This window comes from Miscanthus floridulus, chromosome 3 (genome assembly GCF_019320115.1).
Source record: "Miscanthus floridulus cultivar M001 chromosome 3, ASM1932011v1, whole genome shotgun sequence".
NCBI lineage: Eukaryota > Viridiplantae > Streptophyta > Magnoliopsida > Poales > Poaceae > Miscanthus > Miscanthus floridulus.
The window spans coordinates 90,083,551-90,111,358 of record NC_089582.1 but is presented as its reverse complement, the minus strand read 5'-3'; the positions used below and the strand labels follow the sequence as shown (position 1 = coordinate 90,111,358).

The 27,808-nt window shown below is 46.6% G+C and overlaps 2 protein-coding genes across 2 annotated transcripts; one reads left to right on the top strand and one right to left on the bottom strand.

Moving 5' to 3' along the window:
* On the bottom strand, window positions 1–27,721 carry LOC136541890 (aminopeptidase M1-C-like). The gene is made up of 20 exons (XM_066534062.1): window positions 27,493–27,721; window positions 26,280–26,555; window positions 26,021–26,166; window positions 25,455–25,557; window positions 25,047–25,233; window positions 24,761–24,854; window positions 24,485–24,638; window positions 23,812–23,916; window positions 23,610–23,726; window positions 17,643–17,756; window positions 2,849–3,031; window positions 2,372–2,663; window positions 2,175–2,296; window positions 1,978–2,075; window positions 1,602–1,779; window positions 1,411–1,525; window positions 1,260–1,327; window positions 1,070–1,147; window positions 534–608; window positions 1–404 (listed from the first exon to the last, which is right to left on the bottom strand). The coding sequence occupies exons 1-20, from the start codon at window positions 27,631–27,633 to the stop codon at window positions 222–224; spliced, it is 2,829 nt and encodes a 942-aa protein (XP_066390159.1). The 5' UTR covers window positions 27,634–27,721; the 3' UTR covers window positions 1–221.
* LOC136542901 (uncharacterized) lies at window positions 3,886–8,813 on the top strand. The gene is made up of 3 exons (XM_066535525.1): window positions 3,886–4,252; window positions 4,789–5,786; window positions 5,880–8,813. Exons 1-3 carry the CDS (start codon window positions 3,886–3,888, stop codon window positions 6,111–6,113), a joined length of 1,599 nt encoding a protein of 532 aa, XP_066391622.1. The 3' UTR covers window positions 6,114–8,813.
* Window positions 27,722–27,808: the final 87 nt, after the last annotated feature.

The following is a 27,808-nucleotide window of genomic DNA, read 5'->3' as shown; positions in this document are numbered from 1 at the left end:
TTGTTTTTTTATAAAACCTCTACGCTTCTCAAATTAGACACGAGATCACTGTTAGTACATGCTTGGGCTCAAAAACCGAACCCAATAGCTTACATTTGCATGACGCGAGGAACACTAAGAGAGATGACCTCTTACACACTGAGAATGTACAAGCGTATGCCATCTGCGAGCTAACTAATTTCCGGCCACATGCCCACACCTGCGACTCAACCGAAGGCAGATCAGGGTCTGTGCAGCAGCTCCTGCACCGTTTGAGCGAGCCTGGGCTCGCTCTTGATGCCCTGGATCCACCTTGCGCTGATCCGGATGTTCTCAAGGCTCTGCTTCAGTGTCCTCTGGAATTCAGGCTTCTTGCGGGTGGCGAAGAAGCGGGAAAACTCTGCTGCCTTCTCGTTGGAGGTGAACTGGTGACCAGAAATAGAGGAGCTCGATCGATTATTAGTATTTTATTATATATATACATACTTTTTTGGGGAGTGGGGTAGTATAACACGCACGCACAGTTTGAAAATGGAATGTGGCCTTAAACTTACCAATGTGGTGACATATCTGATAAAAGTTCCTTCTTGTGTGTCCCCGTATTTCTTTGCCATACGATCCCAGTTATCCTTCATCAACACCAGAACAAATGTCATGTAAGCAACTTGCTTTCAAATATTTCAAGGTTAACTACATGAAAATTTGGTCATTTTCTAATTTTGCCCCTTCTATTCTAGGAAATCTTTAAGGTATCCATGAAGGAAAGTTGGTGTAATCTCAAAATTTAGTTATCACAAAACTGCATGAAGACAGAACAGAAAATTAATTCCTTTATAAATATTCCACCAGGATGTTTCCAACTTTCCATGGACGACAATATCCTAGGGCTTGTTTGGCAGGCAAGAATTTCAAAACTTTGGTATAAAAGAAGACATCAAAAGGTCAGATGTTTTGTTTCGTCCAAAATACCAATAGGAATCCCATATTAGTAACAGCCATACAGGTCCAGGAGTTTCAGCTTATATGTTGAAACTAAAACAAAATTGATGAATTCAACCTTTCAGTATATATATCTTAAAACATATTTTACCTTCAACCACACCCATGCGGTATCACGTGTCTCCACACCAAGACCTTGAAGTACATAATATGCATCTTGCTTGCGAAACTGACAAGTAATAGAGGCAAGTGAGACTTCATAAGAGTACAAGCTCATCCAATTGAGCTTCCACTGTCATCATGGAGAAACAATAAAAAAAACTAAAAATGAAAAGGTCTACCTCATTGGTAAAAACAAGATTCAATGATTCAAGAACAATATTCTTATCCTTACAATAACACAATGTGCCTGGAACAAGGAGAAAGCATTCAGAACAACCCAACATGTCAGCAAAGCTTTGTTAAATTAAGAGTTGTTGAAAAGCCACATACTTAAGACACGCCCCCTTTCCTCTGCTTCACCGGACTCCGTGTAGACTTTCAGAAGATCATTATAAGCAGATCTGTATGAAGTAGTAACATTCTGCATTGCAGCGAGGTATGCAGCCTGTAGTACATCGTAGTAAAAATGAGGTAGGTAAAACCCAAGAGCATCATATAAAGTAAGGAAAAAAACGCAGGACCTTTCTGGTATCAGGAGGAAGAAGAGAAGTGTTATGATCATGTACAAAGATACTGAAACGCCTAACTCCCTCATTTATAGTCTTATCATGCCCAAGTTTGACAAGAGCAACCAAGAGCACTGGTCTAAGCAACGAGTCCACGTGGCTCTCACCATCCTTGGGGTCCCAGCCTAATTTTCTGAAAAAAAAACAAGGAGACTGTCATGTGGCCAAAGTATATGTTGGCAAACAGACAGTACTACTGTAACACTGCATCTGACTGTATAACAAGGCATGTTAGCAATAGCAAACGCGCAAACAGAAACAAGATGACTCTCCGCGCAATGACAATTAAAGTGACTCAGAAGCAGGCAATGTAAGACATGGTTTGACATACACAGCAGGTGGCAGAAGAAGCTTGATCAGAAGTTGTTTGATGTCACCGACCAATCCAGGAGTAGCATCAACCGATATTTTAGCAATACTTAAACTCACCTGTGAAAAGCGAAAGGAAATAGCTTGAAAAATACTTCAAATCAAAATATTGAAGATCATGGAATTCAGGAATTGATTGGTTATACAAGATTTACATACAGTATTTATGTGTGAAAGAACACTGTAGTCAGCCTCCCCACGGTAAGCGTACAATAAACTTAGCAACGATGTTAAGGTTTGTTTGCAGGCCATAGATAAGGCCATTGAATCTTCCACAATGCCTGCAATGTTAATGTTATGATTCTTGTCACTAAAATAGTGATACGAAAATTAACAGTATCACATGTGGTCCTTACCAATTTTATCCATTACAGAGAGCTTCTTGGCCTGCAATGCATTTTGAAGTGCAGCTGCAAGTTTATCATCGTATTGAACTCTATAGAATCCTGTTTGATTAATGTTCAACTTAATCCAAAAGTCTCCACCCTTCTCTTGGTTACCACACTGTGAAGCAATGTCTCTTATATCCAGCCTATCACTTTTGCCTTTCAGTAGAATTTTTTTGTGTGTATAATATGAACCACAGCCTGCAGTTATAGGGACAATCCACATTCCGGGGCCAGAGGACCCATCTAACAAAAACTGTGCCTGCAACAAAAGAAACAGTAACTTCATAAAGGCTGAAGCAAAAGAACATACAACAGAAATTCACAGATCAATGAACTAGCATGCTAAATTTTTCCATTAGAACAATAATGTTTTGACACTCAATTCAGCACTTCACATGTTAATGAATGCAAAGATTACACAGGAAGGACAATGTATTATAAAACCTGTTCAAGTTCTAGATAATTCCCTTGAAGCTTTGCATTAATAACAGGGTACCCTTGTTGCTTTGTCCATGTAGTCATCATATTCTTGACAGGTTCGCCAGATTTCTCTTCAAGAACAGCCCACAGGTCCTCAGTTTTAGCATTTGAGTAGGCAAATTTTCTTATATATGAAGCCAACGCTTTCTGAAAGAGTAGATATTTTCCCCACATTTAGCACAATGAGAAGTATTAGGAGAATTACTCAATAAATCAGAGAGTAAAGGAAAACAGAACTGGACAGAAAAGGCAGGAAAATCAGTCTTCACTAAATAATATAAATATCAGAAAAGCATAAGTCAGATACAGATAAAAATCTAACTCGCAATAAAAGAATGAGGAGTGACAGACAGCTATGGCTTACTCGGCCATTCTTTCTTAACAGTTTTGGTTTTTAAACTTGTGCACACTACAATAACACAATTAGACTCCAATGGTAACATAAACATATCCCACGGCTTTAAATAAAAGGAAAAACAAGATCCTTGATAACAATTATGAAAACTCCTTTCAGTGACTTCCTATGGACTATTGTCACTTAATTAATCAATTTCTCTACTCCATATTTCTCATCTACCAATTGTCCACATTTAGTCTGTTTGGGCAATAAAACAAGATTGAGCTACTGGCCCCTCATCTATTTGCATGTGTTCCAAAAAGGCGGGCAAGAAGGCGCACTGTTAGGGAAGTACTAATGGATAATAGTTGGGTGCAGGATATCCGAGGCCACTATTCTGTTGCAGTCTTGGCTGAATATCTAGATATTTGGGACTTGGTCCAGGAAGTAGTACTTCAACCTGAGGTTGATGATGTTCACAAATGGAAATTTGAGGCTTCAGGAGAATTCTCTACCAAATCGGCACATGAGGCGTTCTTCCTTGGAGCAATCCTTTTTGAGCCAAGCAAATTGATTTGGAGTAACTGAGCTCCCATGAAGTGTAAATTTTTCCTCTGGTTAGTAGCACATAACCATTGTTGGATGGCCGATAGACTTGCTCGACATGGTCTGCCCCATCCTGAACATTGCCCATTTTGCGACCAGGAGGATGAAACAATTCAGCACCTCCTGTGTTCATGTCTTCTCACGGCAATTTTGGCACCAGCTGCTCCGTCGTTTTGGATTACCGGATGTTGCACCTCAACCATGTTCGGTAAGGTTCTTTGATTGGTGGCAACAAGCTGGCAGCACTTTCAACAAGGACGTTGGGCAAGGCTTTAACTCGCTGGTCATGCTGGGTGCTTGGATCCTTTGGAAGGAAAGGAACGACATAGTGTTTAATGGTGTCTCACCCAGGTTGGATCGGGCGCTTCTCCTTGCACAGGATGAGGCAGATCACTGGATGCTGGCAGGCGCCAAGGGTCTCAGAGGTCTGGTGGCTGCTGCTAGTCGTGGTGGTTAGCGGCTCCTATAGTTGAGGTTTTGGTCGTTTCTTATTATAAACAGGCGCGTTTGTAACAAAAAAGTCATGAGGTGTGTTTTGTGTGGTGTGAGTTTTGTATTGGCTATTTTTAGCCTTCCTTTTTTCCCTATCTTAATGCAATGATACGCAGCTCTCATGCGTATTCCAGAAAAAAGTAATAAAACAAGTAAACCAATTCATAGGTTCTGCAAAATGCATCAAACATGGGTAGGGCAAGTTTGAAAGAAATAAATACTGTGCCCTCTAAAACATAGATAGAACATAGCAAAAATGGTTTTTGAGTGCCCAAACCAAAATGGTCGGCATGATTGCGCCCCAGGTTTGGAACAGCATGTTCCCTAACCTATTAGAACATCAAGGTTTCGTCTATAAAACATCATTTTCGGAGGAAAAAAAAAAGAGAAAAAATAATATTGTTCATGACAATTCACACAGTAAGGAGTGACTTTATTATATAGATAAAGTAGTCGCGATGAGAGCTAGGTTCCGCACCGGCGGCGGCTGCGGTGGCGGCGCGCGGGCCTGAGCGCGCGGGAGCAGGCGGTGCGTGCGTGGCGCGCGGGTGGGCGCTCGAGCGGCCCCGTGCGCGTGCTGCCGCGAGGCGAGCGTGCGAGCGGGAGTGCAAGGCGCGCGTGCGGAGGCGCGCGCTCAGGCCGGACCGCACGGAGCCGCGCGCGCTCAGGCCGGACCGCACGGAGGGCTGCGCGCGGCCGCGCGGGCCAGCGCGAGCGAGGCGTGGCACGGCGAGCTGCGCGCGGGCTGGCACGAGCAGCGGAGCGACCAGCTGCTTGCGGGCCGGCGCGGCCTGGGCTGTACGCGTGGGCCGGCGCGAGCAGAGGCAGCGAACGCGCGTCGTCGTCGCTAGCCACCTGTGGTGGTTCTGGAGTTTCTGCGCCCTAGTCATGGTCCGCCCTGCTTCCTCTCCGGGTGCTCTCATCGAGCTCGAGCAAGATCCTGCCCTGGCCGCCTTGGTCAGGAACTGGGATTTCTCTCCGGGTAAGAGATTTGGGACTGAAGTGTTGCAAAGATTTTCGACCTCTGTGCATCATCCTTCTCCTACTCCGGATGGGTCGTTCTTCCTGCTAGCAGTTTTTCGGCGCTACCTCTTCCATTTAACTGAAGACTCTGTTGCCATGGCTCTTCACTGCTGCTTGGGTGGTTCTCCTGCTGGCTTCCATGTTGTATTTGAAAGTGATCGTCATTATCGCTTCTCAGTTAGCAATAAGCAAGTTGGTTTTCTGATTCGATCTCTCAAGCAAATCACCACAGAGCAGTTTGATGTTTATTTCCATCTATGGCACGATGGTGGTGCCAATTGGGTGAAAGAAAAAATCAAGTGGCAGAAAGAAGAAGAGAACAGCTGGACCATCCAGACAAATCGCAAGAACAAGCGGAATTCTGCTCGCAAGAAGGTTTCATTTCATCACAAGCTCATCCAAGACTCACCAATCACCAAATCTCAGCCAAGAGAGCTCAACTCGGTAATCAAGATTGGTAGTTTTTATTGCCCTTTTGATCCTATTGATTCCTCCTTAGTTCGGGATTTCACTGAGGACTCTCTTCCTCTGGACCAGGAGTTTGGTACTGATTCTTCTCAATTCAACAAAGATTTTCACAAAGGGCCTCGAAGTTCTTCAGGTAGCAACAGAGATGTTCCAGTGTACTCTGTTTTTCAAAAACTCAAAAGAGATCTTCGCATTGATGAGAATGGTGGTCGTTCCAACTGCCCCATGCAGTATAAAGAAGCCATTAATGGGAATGCCCCCCAAGGTGATCTAATGCTTCCCGCTGTTGCTTTAGATGCCTAAGTCCAGGGCACTTCGTCAGAGATTGTTTAAGTGATATTCGCTGTATCTACTGCTTTAACTATGGTCACAAGGCCCGAGTCTGTGTTAAACGGCGGGTTGCCGCAAAACTTAAATGGGTTTCAAGGTCCAGTAAGCCGCCCTCGTTCATGGAGCCAAGCCATACTCTTGCTGAACCCTCCATCCAATGGGTGCATGGGCCCAATGCTCCGCCTGTTGCTTCAGCTTCTACCGCGCACTCAAATACGAAAACTCCCTCCCTTGACACCCCCTTGGTGACTGAGAATCAAAGCCAACACCAGGCCCCCACCCACTCTTCTGGCTCTGTGCCCAGCTCCAGCACTGCTCCTATGACAAACTTTGCACCAGCTGAGGAAGACCCCCCTGCACACAATCGTGATCTTCATCCCTTTGAGGGACCCATACTGCCAGGAGAAGCTCAGCAAGTGGTGGAAATGGCTGACCAGGTGATGGATAATTTGGTGGCTGCTCATCAGATCCAGAAAGACATGAATCAGGATCAGAACTCAGGGGTGTTTCACCAAGCTGATTCCTCTTCAGCCACTGTAGGAATACAGGCTGGTCAAGGCTCTATCAGAACAATTAAAGTAGTACAGCAGCTGAACCTCAACACCAATGCTCAGGCTCGTGAAGCTGACCCAATCCAAAATGTTCTTATCCCACACACAGCGGACAGACCTATGATAACCCAATCTGAGACTCAGAGAGACAGAGATCAGAGAAATGCTATAACCAATTTCTTAGTTAAAAGCCTGAAACAGCTGATCAACAATCAAAAGGCTGCCGGTGTCTCAAGTTTTGGTGGAAGCAGTTCAATCCCAAGCTCTTTGATCCAAATTGATCTTTCTGCCCTAGGAATTAATTCTTTCAACATTGCTATCAATATTATTGAGCAGAATCACACCACCACCCCAAATGTTGGTGCTTGCGTCACTCAGATCCTGCCAGCTCCTGAAGACCTCTAACCAACTCCAAAGATAGCAACTCAGCTAGCAGAGCTTTCCCCTGCAAGAAATGCCCATGTCACAAAAGTTTACTACAGGAAAAGACTCAAGAACAAAGCCATAGAACCTGAAATTCAACTAAGACAGGAACAAGTTTTCCCAGACCTCCCTGAAGATTATGCTCTCATAACTCATGATGCTCCGATTGATCCACTGCTACCTGGTAGTGGGAATGGAGATGAAAGTTCAAGCAAAGCCACAAAGAAAAGAAAGCTCAGCACTCCAGTCTCAACTGCGAGGAGCCCAAGACTGAAAGTTGCTCACGATGGACATATGCATAGAGTTGTCCCCACTATAGCTAGAAAGACTAACAAGAACAAGAGCAAGGCAAGAGGCAAGAAGGTGGCCCCTCAATCTGACTTGTTGGATAATCTCTCTCCCCCACCAAATTGCTTTGCCTCTGATTTTCCGGGACTCTCTGCTGTTCTTAAATGCAATGAGGAGGGGACCTTATTTCCTGAAATTTCTGTACCTGATATACAGAGAATAGCTACAGAAAGGTGTTGCATTCACCCCTCAAAGGTGACGACAGAACTGCTTTTGGCTACCAGAACTGATGATGTTGCACCGGATGGGAGCAACACAAGGGGGACCCAACTAGTTATCAATGGATAGTCTGCTTATCTACTTTTATTTTGTCAGGGATTGCCCTGCAACATCCTACGGTAATGGAACGTTGGATTGGTTTTATGGTCAGAATACCTTGAGAAGTGCTATCTTCTCTATTGTTGTCTTCGGATTTTGTTTGATTAAGACTTGTGGTAAAAAAAAAAACAGTTTCTCTGTGGACATCTTTGCTTCCCTTCTGTTGCTTGTGGTGCTGGTTTGGCTTGCTGTTGGGGTTTTGCACCCATTGGAGAGCAACTGTTTGAGTGCTGGTTTTGGATTTTCTCTGACTGGGTTTAGTCAGAGTTCCTGGAGGCAATTTCAACACATTGCTTATGGATACAAGGCCCAACAGTAACAATAGTGGTTCCAGCAGAAATTGGAACATCTTGAACTGGAACATCAGAGGAATAAACTCTGAAGATAAATGCAATGCCATCAGAGAAAAGATAGATGAGAGTGATTGTGCCATTTTCTGCATCCAAGAAACAAAAAGACAACAGTTTGATCATTCCTTCATTAGAAAACTAGCTCCAAAGCGATTCAACAAATTTGCTTTTTCCCCTTCTGAGGGTGCTTCTGGGGGAATTCTGATGGGATGGAATAGTGCTATTTTCACAGGAGAGGTAATCCAAATAAACAAATTCACAGTAACAGTCAATTTCACCTCTTCTCATAATAGACAAACCTGGACATTATCGTCCGTATACGGCCCTTGCCAAGGCCCAGAAAGGGATAATTTTGTGCACTGGCTCAACAATCTTGACATCAATGTGTTAGTCCCAGGCAGCCCAGCATAGGTAAGCAACTAGCTTACCAGCACACACACTCACTCACTATGGCTAGAGGTAGAAGAAGAGATTGAGAACAGCGCACACACACACTCAGCACAAGCACCAGCGTTAGCCGACGCCTTGCCCTTTGGTTTGTGGCAACTGAACTGAGTATTCCATTGCTCTTTAGATGGAATATATACAATTCTAGCTATACCTCTACCAGGTATATAGTTGTTGGCCAACTACCTACTCCTGAGTACAAGAGTACACCAACTACCTACTCCTAAGGTACAGGGTATACCAACTACCTACTTCTAAGGTACAGAATATACCAACTACTCCTAGCAGTACAAAGCTTACCTCAGCCCACTACCAAGACATAGCTGATGTAATAGCTACCAACTAATGTACTAGAGGTGGCCTATTGCTATACTGCTACAGCTATAGGAACTGGTCGGCAGAGCCGATCAATCCCCAACTCCTAATAGGGGGTGGTCGGCCGAGCCGACCAGTCTCCAACCAAGGAGAAATGGGGAGCAGCAGATTATGTCTAACAATTCTTTCCCTAATCCTGCTGCTAGCCTGATGCCTTGACCTCATCCATGCCAATCATCTTCCTCAGCTCCATGAACCGCAGGCGTCCGAGTGACTTGGTGAGGATGTCGGCGAGCTGTCTGCCGGTCTCGACAAACTCAATGACGATCTGCCCTCCATCGATGCAGTCCCGGAGGAAGTGGAACTTGATGTCGATGTGCTTGCTCCGTTCGTGGAGGACAGGGTTCTTGGCGAGGGCGATGGCGGGCTGGTTATCCACCATCAGGGCTGGCGGGTGAGCTTCCTCGCCGGTTAGCTCGCCCAGCAGCCGACGCAGCCAGACAGCCTAGCACGCCGTCGTGGCCGCTGCGACGTACTACGCCTCACACGTCGACAGCGCCACGATCTTTTGCTTCAGCGACTGCCAAGCAATGGGGACCGCTCCAAAGAAGACGAGCACACCAGAGGTACTCTGTCGCCCATCAATGTCGCCCGCCATGTCCGCATCGCTGAAAACAGTGAGCTCCGGCTCACCTTCCTTTGCCTTGGGGGTGCCTCACTGAACACCGTGAGCCGCAACCCTCCCTTGCCGCCACTCTTGGAGAAGATGATCGCTTGATCGAGCGTCCCCTTGACGTAGCACAGCAACCTTTTCACTGCCGACCAGTAATCTTCGCGCGGGTCCTCCATGAAACGGCTGACGTACCCAACCGCGAACGCAATGTCCGGTCGGGTATGAGTGAGGTAGCGTAGCCCGCCGACGATACTCCGGTAGCACGTCGCGTCCACCTTCGCAGCAGTGCTGTGCTTGCTCAGCTTCAGCCGCTCCTCCATCGGAGTCGCGCACGGCTTGCACTCCGCCATGCCGCCGCGCTCCAACAGCTTCTCCGCGTAGGCGCGCTAACCCAGGGAGATACTCTGCTTCCCCTGCCTCACCTCGATGCCGAGGTAGTAGGAGAGCGCGCCGAGATCGCTCATCTTGAAACGAGCCGCCATCTCGCGCTTGAAACCGTCGATGTCCTCTGCTCGCGCTCCGGTGACGATTAAGTCATCCACGTACATGCCGACAACGAGCTCCTCCTTCCCCAGTCACCGCGTGTAGAGCGCGTGCTCTGTAGCACAGCGAGTGAACCCAAGCTCGCCCAATGTGGCGTCGAGCTTGGCGTTCCATGCCCGAAGGGCCTGCCGCAGCCCGTAGAGCGCCTTGCGCAGCTTGAGCACCATGTGCTCAGCGCCCTTGACGGCAAAGCCCGGAGCTTGCTTGACGAAGACCGTCTCCGCGAGCTCGCCGTTGAGGAACGTAGACTTGAAGTCGAGGTGGTGGACGCGCCAATCCTTCGCTGCTGCCAGGGCCAACAGCAAGCGAACAAACTCCATACGCGCCACCAGAGCAAAGACTTCCTCGAAGTCGATGCCCTCACGCTGCATGAAGCCGCGGGCGACGAGCCGAGCCTTGTACTTGACAATGGCGCCGCGCTCGTCCCGCTTCACCTTGTAGACCCACTTCAAGCCGATCGGCCTGTAGCCCACCAGTGGATCTACCAGCTCCCATGTGCCATTGTCCTCGATGGCCTTCATCTCTTCCAACATCGCCCGTCGCCAATTGGCGTCGCGTTCAGCCACTGCGAACGTCGGTGGCTCCTCGGCACTAACAAGGAGCAGCTCTGGATCGTCGAGCAGCCAACTCGCTAGGCCTGTGGCCCCTGCATTGCCGACGATGTTGTCCAGCCTGCGGAACTGGACCTCCTCGCCGTCGTGGAAGGCATCCACGAACTTGCTGATGTCGCTCGGAGGGGAGGTGAACTTGATCGGTGTTCCCCGGCTTCCCTGTTCTGCCGGAGTGGTCGGCATCGCTACTGGACCGCTCGACACCACTGCCGGAGTGGTCGGCATCGCTGCTGGACCGCTTGGCACCATTACCGGAGTGGTCGGATCCACTGCTGGAGCGCTCATCGCTGCTGCTGAAGTGCTCGGCACCCCCTCTGCAGTGCTCACCCTCCCTCTAGGAGTGTTCGGCACTGCCCCAGGAGTGCTCGGCTTTGTTGCTGGAGTGGTCGGCTCCTCTCTAGTGTCTCCACCACCGTGGATGACCATGCGCTCGATGACGAAGGTGCTGGTGAAGTCGCCAGCTTCCCCCGTGCCCGGACTGTCCCAGTCCCAGGCCGCCTTCTCATCGAACACCACATCCCTAGAGATCACCACATTGCCTCTCTTGGGATTATAAAACCGATAGGCCTTGCTGCCCTCCTTGTAGCCCAGGAGCACCATCGGCGTGCTCCTGTCTTCCAGCTTGCTGAGGTGAGGCTTGGTGTTCTTCACATGGCCGACGCAGCCAAATGTCATGAGGAAGAACACATTCGGCTTGCATCCATGCCAAGCCTCGAACGGCGTCTTGCCATTCAGGGCCTTGGTGGGTGCACGGTTGAGGATAAACACGGCCTCTCCCCAGAACTCCACCGACATCTTCTTAGCCTTCATCATGGATCGAGCCATGCCGACCACCGCCTGGTTCCGCCGCTCCACCACGCCATTCTGCTGTGGCGAGTACGGCGCGGTGTGGTGTCGCACCATGCCCTGATCCGCGTAGTACGCAGCGAATTCCATCGAAGTGAATTCGCCGCCGCGATTAGTCCGCAGCACGCGCAGCTTCTTGCCGCTCTCCGCCTCCACGCGCGCCTTGAACTTCTGGACTGCTTCCGCCGCCTCGGTCTTGCTGGTCAGAAGCTGCAACCACATGTACCAGCTGTGGTCATCCACTAGCAAGATGAAGTACTTGCGCCCGTCGGGCGTCGCTGGCGTGATCGGCCTGCAGAGGTCACCATGGACCAGCTCGAGGGCCTCTGCCGCACGGTACTTCGCCGTCTTCGGGAACGGTAGCCTTTTTTGCTTCCCGGCCAGGCAGCTGTCACACAGCTTGCCTACGTGCTCGATGTGAGGCAGCCCAGTCACCATCTTCTCCAGCCGACCAAGAGCGTCGAAGCTGATATGTCCATACCGGGCATGCCACAACCACGGCTCCTCCGTGCGCCGTACAGCCAAGCAGATGGGCTGCTCCACCTTGAGGTCGAGCAGGTACAGCCGGTTCCGAGACCTCTTCACCTTGGCAAGAAGCCACTGCTCCCAGTCCCTGATCCTGAGGACGCCGTCCTTGATCAATACTCGCTACCGCGTTCATCCAGCTGGCCAATACTGATGATGCTTGAACGCAGCTGCGGGATGTAATATACATCCGTTAGCGCGCGGTGCTCGCCGTTCTGGCACCTGAAAATGATGGTGCCGCGCCCTCGGATCGCCACGCTTGAGCCGTCACCGAACTTCACCGTGCCAGTCACGTCGTCGTCGAGCTCGGAGAAGGCTGCCTTGAAGCCCATCATGTGGTTGCTGACGCCAGAGTCCGGGTACCACCGCTGCTCCTGCTCGCCGCCCACACGTCCGAGGTGGACTTGGGCGTGCGGTTTAGAGCCTTCCCAGGCCCTTCCACCACCATCACCTCTCCCTTTTCCTTGGCGTCAACGTCATGCAGAACATCGCCATCAAGAGAGTGGCCTCATCATCATCATCAGCCTGCGTCAGATGAGCATCAGCCTTCTTCTTTTGCTTGCGATTTGGGCACTCCTTTGCCCAATGGCCCGTCTTCCCGCAGCGCCGGCAGGTGTTGGGGTCGACCTTCTTCTTTTCCGAAGAAGCCTTGCCGCGACGCTTGCCATCGCCACCGCGGCTGGAGGAGGCTTCCCCGGACTTCTTCTCCTTCATCCGGGCAGCCCACTCCTCCTCTGTCAACAGCAGCTTACCGCTGTACGTCGTTGTTGTCGCCTGCTCCAGGCGCTCGTCCACCGCCCGCAACCGACCAGTCACATCCTCAATGGTGAGGGTGGACAGATCCAGCATCGTCTCTATGGAGAGAGCGACCTTTACTTCGCCGGCACGGAGTGTAGGTACTTGGAGACCGCCTCTTCTTCGTCGATGGTGATGCCGTGGCTCCTCAGCTTGCTGATGAGCGTCTGCAGGCGGAGGGAGAAGTCCTCCACCGACTCACTATCCTTGAACTTGAGGTTGGCGTACTCCTACTTCAGCAGCTGGGCCGTCGCCTTCTTTGCGCGGTCGGAACCAACGCGCATCGCCGCAATGGCCTCCCACGTCTCCTTAGCAGAGCTCTTCGCCCCCAACGGCTCCCTGTACTCCGCTGGCACAGTAGCGAGGATAGTCTCCAACGTTGACATATCGTCTTCTTCGTTGTCGGTGCCCTCGTCAACAGCATTCCAGAGCCGTCGGGCTCAGAGCTTGACCTTCATGGTCACCGCCCACTCACCATAGTTGGTGCGAGTCAGCGTCGGCCAACTGGTGCCGCTGACCTCCCGCACCGTGCGCACGACGACCTCCTGTTGTGGCTAGGCCGCCACAGCAGCACCGCTGCTGTCGCCCATCTCCAAACTGTCCGTCATCGCCAGCGGTTAGTCCGGCGACGGCGCTTGTACGGCTCCGATACCACTTGTTAGTCCCAGGCAGCCCTGCACAGGTAAGCAATTAGCTTACCAGCACACACACTCACTCACTATGGCTAGAGGTAGAAGAAGAAATTGAGAACAGCGCACACACACACTCAGCACAAGCACCAGCGTTGGCCGACACCCTGCCCTTTGGTTTGTGGCAACTGAACTGAGTATTCCATTACCCTTTGGATGGAATATATACAACTCTAGCTATACCTCTACCAGGTACATAGTTGTAGGGGAACTACCTACTTCTAAGTACAAGAGTACACCAACTATCTACTCCTAAGGTACAGAGTATACCAACTACTCCTAACAGTATAAAGCTTACCTCAGCCCACTACCAAGGCATGGCTGATGTAATAGCTACCAACTAGTGTAATAGAGGTGGCCTATTGCTATACTGCTACAGCTGCAGGAACTGGTCGGCAGAGCCGATCAGTCCCCAACTCCTAATAGGGGGTGGTCGGCTGAGCCGACCAGTCTCCAGCTAAGGAGAAATGGGGAGCAGCAGATTATGTCTAACACAATGCAGAGGAGAATTGGATGTTTGCTGCGGATTTCAACTTCTACAGATCTATATCTAATAGAAATAGAGATGGTGCTAATATGAATGACATGATGATCTTCAATGAAATCATAAGTAACTTGAGTCTGCTTGAGATCCCCCTCAAAGGAAGAAACTTTACCTGGAGCAATATGCAAAGTGCTCCCCTCCTTGAGCAAATAGACTGGGTGTTCACAATCTCCAACTGGACAAGTGACTTCCCTAACACTTTGCTTCTTCCAATGGCTAGACCCACCTCTGACCACATTCCTTGCAAGATTCAAATTGGGACTTCTATTCCCAAAGCTCAGGTCTTCAGGTTTGAAAATTTCTGGGTAGAGCATCCTGGCTTCTTTGATCTGGTAAATTTGGTCTGGAATTCCAATGTCTCAGCAACTAATAGTGCTATTAGAATCACTGTCAAATTCAAACTTTTAAGGGCTGCCCTAAAAAAGTGGAGCAAAGGTCTTTCTAACCTCAGTTGCCTGATAAAAAACTGCAATGCTACACTGGAGATCCTAGATACACTATAAGAACAAAGGCCTCTTTTTCCTCAAGAATTCAATTTTAGGAAGATTTTGAAGAACCACATCCTCAAGCTCCTTAAGCACCAAAAAGATTATTGGAAGAAAAGATACACTATTAGATGGACTAAATTTGGAGATGAAAGTACAAAATTCTTTCATGCTGCTGCAACCGAAAGATACAGGATAAATACCATCACTTCTCTTGAAACTGAAGATGGAAGATCTGTGTGTGATCACAGTGAAAAAGTTGCTCTGCTTCTTGAGGAATACAAACAAAGTATGGGGTGCACTACTAGCCCTGACATGCTATACAACTTAAGTCAACTGGTCCAGAACAATAGCAACCTAAGCCAGCTATCCAGACCCTTCAAAATTGAGGAGATTAATAATATAGTCAAACAAATGCCTGCTGATAAAGCACCAGACCCAGATGGTTTTAATGGATACTTCATCAAAAGTTGCTGGAAAACAATTAAAGGAGATTTCTACAGCCTCTGCTTTGACTTCTTCAATGGAACCCTAGATTTGCACTCTATAAACAATTCCTTCATCACTCTGATTCTCAAGACAAACAACCCTGTCTCAGTAAATAATTTCAGGCCCATCTCACTTCCAAATTGTGTCCTCAAAATTATCACAAAGCTCCTAGCCAACAGGCTCCAAGGCAAGATCACATCACTCATTCATACCAACCAGTATGGCTTCATCAAATCTAGGACAATCCAGGACTGCTTGGCATGGACCTATAAGTATATTCATCAGTGCCAACAATCCAAGAAAGAAATCATTTTTCTCAAGCTTGATTTCACAAAAGCTTTTCATACTATTGAACATAATGTGATCGTTCAAATGATGAAACAGCTAGGCATTGATGATACTTGGTGTGACTGGATCCAACGAATTCTTGATTCAGGAACCTCTTCCATCCTTCTTAATGGAGTGCCTGGAAAACACTTCCAATGCAGACGTGGAGTGAGACAGGGAGATCCTCTTTCTCCCCTTCTCTTCGTTTTGGCTGCTGATCTCCTTCAATGCATTATTAACAGAGGTCACAGTGAAGGACTAATTGATCTCCCTATCCCCTCCTATGAAACAGCTCAGTATCCTATTATCCCGTATGCGGACGACACCATTCTCGGTGTCTCATCATAAAAGCTTCCCAAATGGAACTTTTCACTCTAAAAGGATTGCTGGAATCTTTCTCACAGTCAACTGGACTTCGGGTTAACTATAAAAAGTCTTGTTTGATGCCTCTAAATCTCTCTACTGAGAAAGCTCATCAGCTAGCTGGGTTTTTTGGATGCAAACTGGAATCCCTCCCCTTCACATACCTTGGATTGCCAATTGGTACCACCAAGCCGACAGTGGAGCACTTTGGATTCATCATGAACAAAGTTGAAAGAAGACTTACAGCCACTTCAAATTTTCTCTCCCATGCTGGAAGACTAGAGCTAGTGAACTCAGTCCTGTCCTCTCTTCCTACCTATGCCATGTGCACTCTTCAGCTGCCTATTTCAGTTAGAGTACATTGACAGAGCAAGAAGACACTGTCTTTGCAGAGACTCTGACAGCAATGCCAAAATGAAACTGGAAAAAATACAGCAAGCCAAAAAGAAAGGGAGGGCTCGGTATCATCAATCTTAGAAGCCAAAACTCTGCTCTACTCCTTAAACACCTAGACAAATTCTACAACAGGAAAGAGATTCCTTGGGTCAAGCTTGTTTGGCATGCTCACTACTCCAATGGTGACATCCCACATGCAACTATGGATAAAGGGTCTTTTTGGTGGAAGGATATCCTGAAACTTTGTGATCTCTTCAGAGGAATCACTAATTGCAAACTCGGGGATGGATCTACTGTTCTTTTCTGGTCAGACCTTTGGAATGACAATGTCATGCAGAGCAAGTTTCCAAGACTTTTCTCTTTTGCCAAAAACAAGAAGATTTCTGTGTTGCAGTTCCTTTCAAACAACAACCGCCAGTCACAATTCCACCTTCCTCTGTCCGAACAAGCTTATCAAGAATATCAAAGAATGCAAGACTACATTCAATCTATACAGGTTCAACAAGATACAAAAGACTCTTGGCACTATATTTAGGGAAGCAGCAGCTATACATCTTCTAAATTCTACAATTTTCCCTACAGAAATGTTCAGCCCCCTGCTCCTTTTCTGTGGATCTGGGACTCAAAATGCAGTAACAAACTTAAAGTCTTCTCCTGGCTCCTGATTATGGATAGGCTAAACACAAGGAACCTTCTTAAAAGTAAAAAGCACAAGTTGGAGGGCAATAACTATAAATGCATTCTCTGCAATCAGAATGTCGAGGAAACTGCTTTCCACCTCTTCTTCAGCTGTCCATTCAATCAGGCCTGCTGGCAACACTTGAACATGCACTGGAACTTTCGAAGTGATTTCTTCCAAATGATGATGTAGTCGAAACAGCAATATCAAAATCCCTTCTTTATGGAGATATTCATCATTACTGCCTGGCACATATGGAAGCAGCGAAATAACTTTATATTTGACAGAGGACGACCCTCTTTCTCCTCCTGGAAATGCTCCTTTTTGGATGAGGCTAGACTTCAAGCTCTTAGAATGTCTGAAGACAAGCGCTTTGTTTTCCTCCTTCGTATAGACTCCTTTTCTTAGTTCTTAGCGGACCAGTGGCTCCCTCAGCCTCTTGGGTGGTTTTTGTTTTTGTTGTTCTTTCTCCTCTGTATAGTTTCTGGCTTTTGCTTTTTAATAAAATCTCACAGTGGGGGCCTCCCCTGCTGTGTTTTTCGCTAAAAAAAACAATTCACACAGTGCACTGGATTAACAACATGTGCACCTGTGTAGCAACTAAATGAAGAGATAAAAATGAGATGAGACTGTTGCTAATTGATATCAAAATAGAAGGTAAAGAGATCAGGGTGATTCCATACAACTTTGAACGGCATAATAAAGCAGAAGATGCTGACTCAAGGCATTGCAGAATATTAAGGCTCGAATAGTGAAACAGAGTTTCAAGGAGAGCCAATCCAAACCTGAAAACGCTCTGCACCAAGGTAATTCTGAAGCATGCGAATAACAGAAGCACCCTTATCGTAGCTTATGGCATCAAAAATTTCATCAACTTCACTGGCATGATGTATTTCAACCTAGTGGGAAAAAAAGGGAATATTGTTACTTTGTTGGCAAAATGAATCACAACCCAGTACATAGACAAGGGAAAAAGTCAGTGTCAACATCTAAGTAATGAATTTAATTGTTGAAAATGGTCCGTAAGTTGTAAGGTTTTTTTTTATAAAAAAATGCACTACAGTTATTCTCCAATTTATATTCCATAGACAGTTCAAGAGTGAGGTCAGGACGGGTTCCTGGACAGCAAAGGTTTGTGACCCTCTTAGCCCAAGTTCGATACCAGGTAAGGGAGTTGGTCCGAATCCAAAATAAATAAATAAAATAAATAAAGGCTGGGATTTGTTCCCAAAATTCCAACTAAAAGGAAAGGAAAAGAAAAAGGCAAAAAGTATCTAACTAGTGTTACTAAGGACACCTGAGCCCATAATTTTTTTTCCCAAGTCTGATGCTGAACACCCACATCACAACCAGACACTTCTGTCTGATTTCAAGTGCTATTTGCCATGTGCAAAAGTATTTTGCCAAATCAGACACCCAAGTCCAAGAAGATTCTGACACCCATGTTTGTGTCCAGGTAGAACTAGCATTAACTAAAAGGAAACTAATAGAAAGAAAGAAAAAGGACGATGTCATGATCGGCAAGACCTACACTAGGAGGAGGCAACATCCTAAGTCTACAGTTAGTGGCTAGTAAAGGGCAATAGGCCGATTTGTTATAATTTAGCCTTAATAGATAGTTAGGCTATTGGGCCAGGCCCATTAGTGATTGTAACCCCCCTTATATATATGAGGGAGACGCTTAATGAGAAACTAAGCAAGTTTAGGGTTAATCCCTTTATCCCTTCTCCCTTCCCCTTTTCTCCCCGCGCCGCCCTTCTCTTCTCTTCCCAGCCGCCGCCGCCTTCTCCAGCTAGGCCACCGCCCCTCCCTGCCAGGCTGCCGACCACAGCAGCCAAGCTGCCGCCGGCCACCCTCAGCCAGGCGGCCAAACAGCACGCCGCCGTCCCCCCAAACCCTCAGATCGGCCCCAATCCGATCCTGCAGCAGTTGGGGATCAACAGGCGTGTTGCATCTGGTATTCAGAGCCACGTGGTGATCAACTCCACGGAGAGCATCAGCGATATCACCAATCGTTGGGCAAAAATATTCGAAATTTTTTTCTCCAATCAGGAGGAAGAACAGAAGTATGTGTCACCCTCAAAACGGTCCATACTACCGACTCCTCCACCGGACCAGAATCCGCTTCACCACCCAGAACCGATCAACATCATGCAGACCACTTCACTGGAGGCATCCCCCCAATCCCAGCTCAACAAGGATTTCCAGAAAGCAGATCAACAACAACCGAGGCGATCATCAAACTCCCACAAATTATCATTCCCTGAATACAACGGCAACGATGAACCTTCACAATGGTTGTACAAATGCAACAAATTTTTTGCTGCCCAGAATACCAAGGAGGAGGAACGAATGCAAGCTAGTGGCGTTTCATCTGCATGGCAACGCCCTAACTTGGTTCATTAGATGGGAACAGGAAATAGGGCATCCAACATGGCCTCAATTTTCTCAGGCTATTGACAGGCGCTTTGGCCCACCAATACACCACAACCACCTCGGCGACCTTACTTCAACCCATCAGACAGGAGAATTGGATGACTACACAAATCAATTCCTCCTCACGGTAACCAAGGTAACAGGGTTGTCTACTGCTCAGCAAGTTATGCTTTATACAGCGGGACTGGCATCAACACTGCAAATAGACATACAGCGTCAGCAACCACCAGATCTGGAATCAGCGATAGCAATGGCCCGTAAATTTTATATATCGGACAAACAAAAAGAATTCTCACATTCCTTATGCAATGAAAGCCACAACATCCAGATATCACTCAACGCCGTCACAGGGATCACCACCAACCAGACTATGCAGGTGCAGATTTCCATCAACGTCCGTGACTTCCTAGCACTACTGGATTCAGGGTCTACACACAATTTCATTGACTCCGACACAGCAGATGACCTTCAGCTGCCACGGACAAGAGCACCAAATTCCCTATCAGTGACAGTAGCAAACGGAGACCGCATTAATAATCTCAGAGTGTGGATTGACACTGAAATCTTCAATATTGATTGCTACAGCATCAAATTGGGAGGGTATGACTTCGTGCTAGGCGTCAATTGGCTGAGTTCACTTGGTCCAATCATATGGGATTTCAACAACCTCACAATGAAATTTTGGCGCCATGGACGTCAAATCATTTGGACCAGTTTGGGCAAACCGCGCCCTGATCAACCACGGCTTCACACACTCAGTCCTACAGCAACAATGGAGGCACTACTGACTAGTTTCTCGCATCTCTTTCGGGATCTTCAAGGGCTCCCACCCCAACGTCGATATGATCACCGAATTCATCTGAAGGATCCCAGTAAACCCACAACTGTTAGACCTTACCGCTACCCGCACCTCCAAAAAGCTGAATTAGAGAAACAGTGCCAGGATATGCTGGCACAGGGCACCATAAGGTACAGCACCTCTCCATTTTCATCACCAGTACTACTCGTCAAAAAACAAGATGGATCATGGCGTTTTTGCGTGGACTACCGAGCACTCAACGACAACACCCTCAAAGATAAATTCCCAGTACCTGTCATTGATGAGTTACTCGATGAATTGGAAGGAGCCAAATTCTTCACTAAATTAGACCTACGCTCTGGGTATCACCAGGTACGCATGCACCCAGATGATATTGAGAAAACAGCTTTCCGAGCCCATCATGGCCACTTTGAATTCCTGGTTATGCCATTCGGTTTGTGCAATGCCCCTTCTACGTTCCAAGCACTTATGAATGATATACTGGGTCCCTACCTCCAAAAGTTTGTCCTGGTTTTCTTCGACGATATCTTAATTTACAGCAAAACCTGGAACCAACATCTGGACCACATACAAAAGGTATTCTCAATCCTTCAAAAGAGTGCAGTATATCTCAAAAAATCTAAATGTTCGTTTGGCCAAACAACGGTGGGATACTTAGGCCACATTATATCAGACCAGGGAGCGGCAGTCGACCCAGAGAAAATACAAGCTATCTCCTCTTGGCCCCAACCAACAACAGTGAAACAGCTCAAGGGATTTTTAGGATTGGCAGGATACTACAGAAAATTCATCAAAGATTTTGGCACCATTGCCAGACCTCTCACGCAGCTATTAAGAAAGGACTGTTTCAGGTGGACAGAATTGGCAACAACAGCATTCGAGCAACTGAAATAGGTTCTCTCTACAGCACCGGTACTCCAGCTACCTGATTTTAATAAACCATTTATTGTGGAATGTGATGCCTCTTCGGTGGGATTTGGTGCTGTGCTACATCAGGGAGCAGGACCGCGCTTTCTTTAGTCACATGATTGCTCCACGACATGCTAAATTAGCAGCTTATGAAAGAGAATTAATTGGTCTAGTCACAGCAGTTAAGCACTGGAGACCCTACCTTTGGGGCCGCACATTTATAATCAGGTCAGATCATTACAGCTTAAAGTACATCCTGGACCAACGACTATCGACAATCCCACAACATCAATGGGTGAGTAAGTTATTAGGACATGATTTCTCTGTTGAATATAAACCGGGCAGACACAATATAGTGGCCGATGCTTTATCCCGGAAAGAGACTGCAGCATCACTAATGTCATTATCAGAGATCCAATTTCCAATATTCAACCAGCTCAAAGAAGCATCCACCAATGAGGAGGCCGCAAAAATTGTTGCTGCCATCACCAAAGGACTCCTCTCTCCATCTTGGAAACTGCAGGACAGCCTCATTCTTTACAAAAGGCGGGTACATGTTCCTGCATCCTCCCCAATTCTTCACGATATACTACACGCTATTCATGATGCTACTCACGAAGGATCAGAGAAAACACTCCGTAGATTCAGACTGACTTTCCACACTCCCAAAGCGAAACAGACTATCCAACAATTCGTCAGTAATTGCATGATATGCCAGCGCAACAAGACAGAACATCTTCATCCAGCTGGATTATTACAACCACTGTCAATACCAGAACAAATTTGGGAAGATATATCCATGGACTTTATTGAGGCATTACCAAAGGTGGGAGGTAAATCGGTCATCCTAACAGTGGTGGATCGTCTATCCAAATATGTTCACTTCATCCCCTTGGCCCACCCATATTCAGCAACCACAGTAGCTCACACCTTCTTCTCAGAGATAGTTCGACTCCATGGATTACCCCACTCGATTGTCAGCGACAGAGATGTGGTATTCACTAGCAGGTTTTGGACAGAACTCTTCCGGTTGTCAGGAGTGAAATTGCAGATGACATCAGCCTACCACCCACAATCTGACGGTCAATCGGAGGCAGTCAACAAAATTATTACTATGTATCTTAGATGCTTAACCGGTGACAAACCCAAAGACTGGATAAGATGGCTTCCTTGGGCGGAGTTCTGTTATAATACAGCATACCACCAATCCATCAAAACAACACCATTCAAACTGGTTTATGGAAGAGATCCTCCACAATTGAAATTGTACAGCCCAGGTGATGCTATACTACAATCAGTTGACAATCTCCTGACAGAACGTGACAGATTTCTGGAACAAACCAAACTCCGCCTCCAACAGTCTCAGAATTACTACAGCAAGCACTATGACCGAAAGCATACTGATCGGCAGTTCAACATAGGCGATTGGGTATGGCTCAAACTGATGACTCGGACAGCAGTAGCAATATCCACAATACGGAAAGGGAAGTTAGCCCCTAAATATTTTGGGCCATTCCAGATCAGCGAGTGCATCAACTCTGTTGCTTACCGCCTCAACCTACCTGCCGACACTTGAATTCATAATGCCTTCCATGTCAGCATGCTTAAGAAACACAACGGGCCACCACCAACAGAACCAGCACAATTGCCAACCCTGCATGAAGGCACAGCTGTTCCAGAACCAGAACTCATGTTGAAATCCAGAATCTACCGAGGCCAACTGCAAATATTGATCAAATGGAAGAACCAGCCAGCAGCCGAATCATCATGGGAAGATGCTGAGCTGTTTCGGGAAGTCTACCCAGAATTTCAGCTCGAGGACGAGCTGATTCTTCAGGCGGGGAGAGATGTCATGATCGGCAAGACCTACACTAGGAGGAGGCAACATCCTAAGTCTACAGTTAGTGGCTAGTAAAGGGCAATAGGCTGATTTGTTATAATTTAGCCTTAATAGATAGTTAGGCTATTGGGCCAGGCCCATTAGTGATTGTAACCCCCCTTATATATATGAGGGAGACGCTTAATGAGAAACTAAGCAAGTTTAGGGTTAATCCCTTTATCCCTTCTCCCTTCTCCCTTCCCCTTCTCTCCCTGCGCCGCCCTTCTCTTCTCTTCCCAGCCGCTGCCGCCTTCTCCAGCTAGGCCACCGCCCCTCCCTGCCAGGCTGCCGACCACAGCAGCCAAGCCGCCGCCGGCCACCCTCAGCCAAGCGGCCACACAGCACGCCGCCGTCGCCCCAAACCCTCAGATCGGCCCCAATCCGATCCTGCAGCAGTTGGGGATCAACAGGCATGTTACAGACGATACTTCAATAGCCAAATGTTTCAATAGCCAAAGGACACAGGAGTTTATCATATCTATCATTGCTATTTTAACTATCAACAATTGTGCACCACAATGAACTCATATACTTCTACTGGACCTCAGTACACATTTACCACAATCCTCAAGATTGTGGTCAAACTTAAAGCATGCAATGTTTTAGATGTATACAAAGCGATGAAAAAGCAGAACGTACGAAACACAGCTAATTTTCAAACTATTGGACCAGAGCCATAGCTCATAGTAAATCCCAAAGGAGGGTTACCTCAATAGGGTGAGACTCTGCAAGTGAATCCAATTTGAGACCAGCGGTTGTGTCATCAAGGAATTGTGTCCAGATATTCCATTGTGGAAAGAAAGAATCTACAGCTAGATTACTCATCTGTTAAAAGAAAAGTCTATTTACTCAATATATAGAGGCAGCCTACAGAATGAAAATTTGAATGTTAGGATCTAAAATTGATTACCCATGTAGCAAAACCTTCGTTTAGCCACAAGTGAGTCCACCACTCCATGGTTACAAGATTGCCAAACCACTGATGAGCCAGCTCATGTGCTACAGTAATTGCAATCTAAAACAAAGAAATGTTGAGATCATTAAAGCAAGGACATCTCTACATCTGGCATTCGATCACCTGAAGTGACCAATCAACTATGAATTCAATGCAATCAATTGACCTATATTTGATTATTGAAATTAAAATATAATCTGATTCTCAAATATGGTAGTAACTCATCTATACCTAATATTAAAGAGGCAAAATTTCTCTCCACCTATTTTTTCATCCACGTCTCTCTAACTACTCGAAGAGTAGAGAGTTTCCTCCATGTCTCGTATGTGACCCGGACTCATGACCCATACTCATACAAGTTAGGACAACTCGCATCTAGCAACGATGAATACAGAGTTCGATTCCAATATATATTGGGTCGCACCTAGCGTATCTCGTACGTGAACTGGACTCATGACCCATGTTCATATGAGTTAGAACAACTCGCATCTAGCGATGACACAGAGTCATATTCCTATACATATTGGGTTCCGTTGCAACGCATGGGCACATTTGCTAGTCATTTATAACAAGTGAAAGCTAGATAGTGGAAAGTTATATAAGAAAGAGTCTGAGTAACGAAAGGTACACTCTGTTTGCTGGATTCCGCTGAAGACTCCTCATCAAAAAGCAAAGCCACTTCGCGGAAAGTAACCAGCCCATAGTTCTCCATGGCTCCGGCAGCAAAATCAGGGATGGCAACCATATCCAATTTGGGAAGCGGATAAGGAGTACCAAAGTAACTAAAAAAGTGGAGAAATGAACATTACATTAGTGGTTCTATCCTATTTTAACCACGACTATTTATAAATGTTTGTTATGGTTTTGCAAGCCTGTTTACTAGCAAGAGTGTGGTTGATCGTACTCTTTATAAAGATGCAATGACTTGATTCCAACATCCAATGCAAACTTCCCTTGGTCACTCTTGCCAACTTGAGTGTACACACGAACTTTTGTGCCTTTATACAATTATTAAACAAGATTAGGAAAATGGAATGCAAATGGAAAAAAAGAAGATGATACCAACTTTTGTGCGTGCTCATGTTCTGTATTTTATTATTTATATATTTATCCAGTAGGGGCTCACCCCTAATGTTCCTTAAAAAAAGATGATACATGTCAAAGTAACGGAAGAAAAGTAGAGTTGATACCTTCTGGTGTGACACCCTCTATATATTCAAGCAAACCAACAACTATAGCCACTAAATAAGTCGACATAAGAGGTGATTCCACATAGCGAACAGTCTTGATAGGACCAGCAACTGTCTGATTAGCTATTGGCATATTGGACAATGCCACCATCCCAACTGGTACTTCAAGTGTTAGCTTGAACTTAGCCTAAAAATAGACATAGAAAAATGGAAATGTAAGAAATCAGACATTTGATATTTTATTAGGCATGCACACATGAGACTGAGAGGAGCATAAAGCTACAGGTTGGAGTAGAACTTGCTACTATATATGTACAAATGTTGCTCAGAGCACAAAAGCCTAATAGATGAAACACCTGAAGGAGCAAACCCAGATTATTAGGTATTCCATTTTAGTACTATAATCACCTTGAACGCAGGCTCATCCCAGCATGGGAAGCACCGCCGAGCATCCACGGACTCAAATTGTGTCACTGCCATATTCTTCATCTTTCCCTTATACTGGTACTTACTGCATCAAACAGCACTCAGAGTTATTACCGCAGAAAAAAAAAACTTAAAAGAATGAAGAAAAGGAACGAACAAAATGGATACGAATCGAACACATTTAAAAAAAAAAAAAAAAAAAAAAAACTCCCATTTAGTAGCTCGTTCCAAGAAGCAACTTCCTGAACTGCATGCTTTTTGAATAACATAGCAAGTGCCTAGTTGGCGTTGATTGGATATCATGAATGATGGTAGAACAAGTATGGGCAAACGACGAGATCGAAATTTGTTAACTATAGACTATGTTATCATGATCGTGCCATAGAGCTCACAGGTTTTAGGAGTGAATACAATTCAAAGGGTTGAAGACATGACTAGAGGTCTCTCGTACCAGCAAAGGCAATAATTTTTTACCTTTCTCCATTTCAGCAACGCTCAACTTAAGTGCCAAAAAAAATGAGTTTAGGATCAGAGGAAACCCCCCATACCTCCGGTAGAACCCCCTCATCTGATCGTTGAGCGTGCCGTTAAATTTCATACTGAGCACGCCCTCACCGAGTGGCAGGTCCTTGGAGAATCCGAGCACCAGAATCTCGTCGTCATCGAAAAACACCACCTCCTTAGGCGCCAAATCCTGCAAAAACCGGCCCCGGACCGGCATCCGAGATGATATTTGGCGCCAAGGAAATGGCAAATATATATGGCAACATTTTTTTCTTCGAGAGAGTTGGGTCGGCGCGTACGTACCCGGAAACGGATGGAGGCGCTGTCAACTGAGAGGTCAGCGGCGTTGAGGACGAGGAAGCGGGTCGGCGCGGAGACGGAGACGGCGACGGCAGCGGTGCCCGAGAAGGTGCAGGCGACGAGGTCGGGGCGGATGCGCAGGTCGTAGCGACGCGGCGCGGCGAAGCGCGGGAGCAGCGGCTGCCCGCGGAACTGTGCCGGCGTACTGGCCACCGGCGGCGGCGGCGGCGGCGGCGCGGGCGCGCGGCCAGGCGGTGCTGCCGCTTCGACATTCGCGTCCTGCGTGGCGTGAATAGGATGAGACAGTGGCCCAGCTTACGTGCATCAAATTATGAGTAAGCCCGGATAACGGCCCACTAGGCCATACACGAGAGTGTGGGGCAGACCCATACAAAAATAGGAATTCCACACAAATAACACTTGTAGCAAAAGGCCCATCTAACGCTACCTTATGGATAACTTTGCAACACAAGATCCTCAAAAAAAAAAACTTTGTTTCAGAAGATCAATATATAATTTTATATTTTATTTTCGTAGATATTGTTATTGTTTTCATTCTAAATTATAAGTCATTTTAATTTTTTTTGTTTTGCTATGCACCTACATATAGTTTATATCTAAATATATAGTAAAAGTTATATATCTACTAGTATATAAAATCAAGAACGTCTTATAATTTGAAACGATTAGAGTATATATTAGTTAAAATGTGATATTATTAAACATGGTTTGGAAAAATACACTTGTTGCATAACCCATGATTCTGTATTAGTAAGGCCAATTTCTTAGAAGTTTCATTAGAGTTTCATGGCATAAAATAGGTTGACATGGCACGGAATAAATTAGGAGAGAGATGATGAAAGCTTCATGGCATGATATGAGTTTTATGGGGATGAAACTCATCTACGCTGTTTCCAACACATTGAGTCTTAAACTGGGACATGAAACCCTCCGAAACTGGCATAACAAGACCTATAGGCATGCCCGACTTTACCTGTTCTAATATAGGACTTTTAAAATGTTATGATAAATCATTTTTTTTCCTCATCTAAGCGAAGTTTTTAATACAAAAGTACAAACCGAATGAGTTTATTTGAATCCATCGTAAAATATAATCTAAGCAAGTTTGTCCAAAAGCACAAACCGAATGAGTTTATTTGAATAATATCGTAATAAAAGTACTAATGTACAGTGTGGCGGTCTCTAGCAGCGCTACCTTGTTGAAGTACCGGGCAAGTACTCCTGCGGTCTCCCCGGCGAACCCCATCTTCCTGCCGCCGAGCGGGGGCCCAGCGTCGCCACCGCTGGCACCCGGCAAGACGGAGACGAGCAGCAGCGCCACCAGCAGCCTCTGCATGCTTCTCTTCGTCGTTCTCTCTCTCTCTCTCCCTCGATCTGGCACAGACACCACGCCCAGGTCGGTCGGCACACTCCTCTGTCACTGAGACCGCCTTGGTTGGGTTCAGTTGAGAGTGCATGCGTTATTACTGGCGCGCGGCCTGCGGACCAGCGGCGGTGCGTTGACTGGGAGC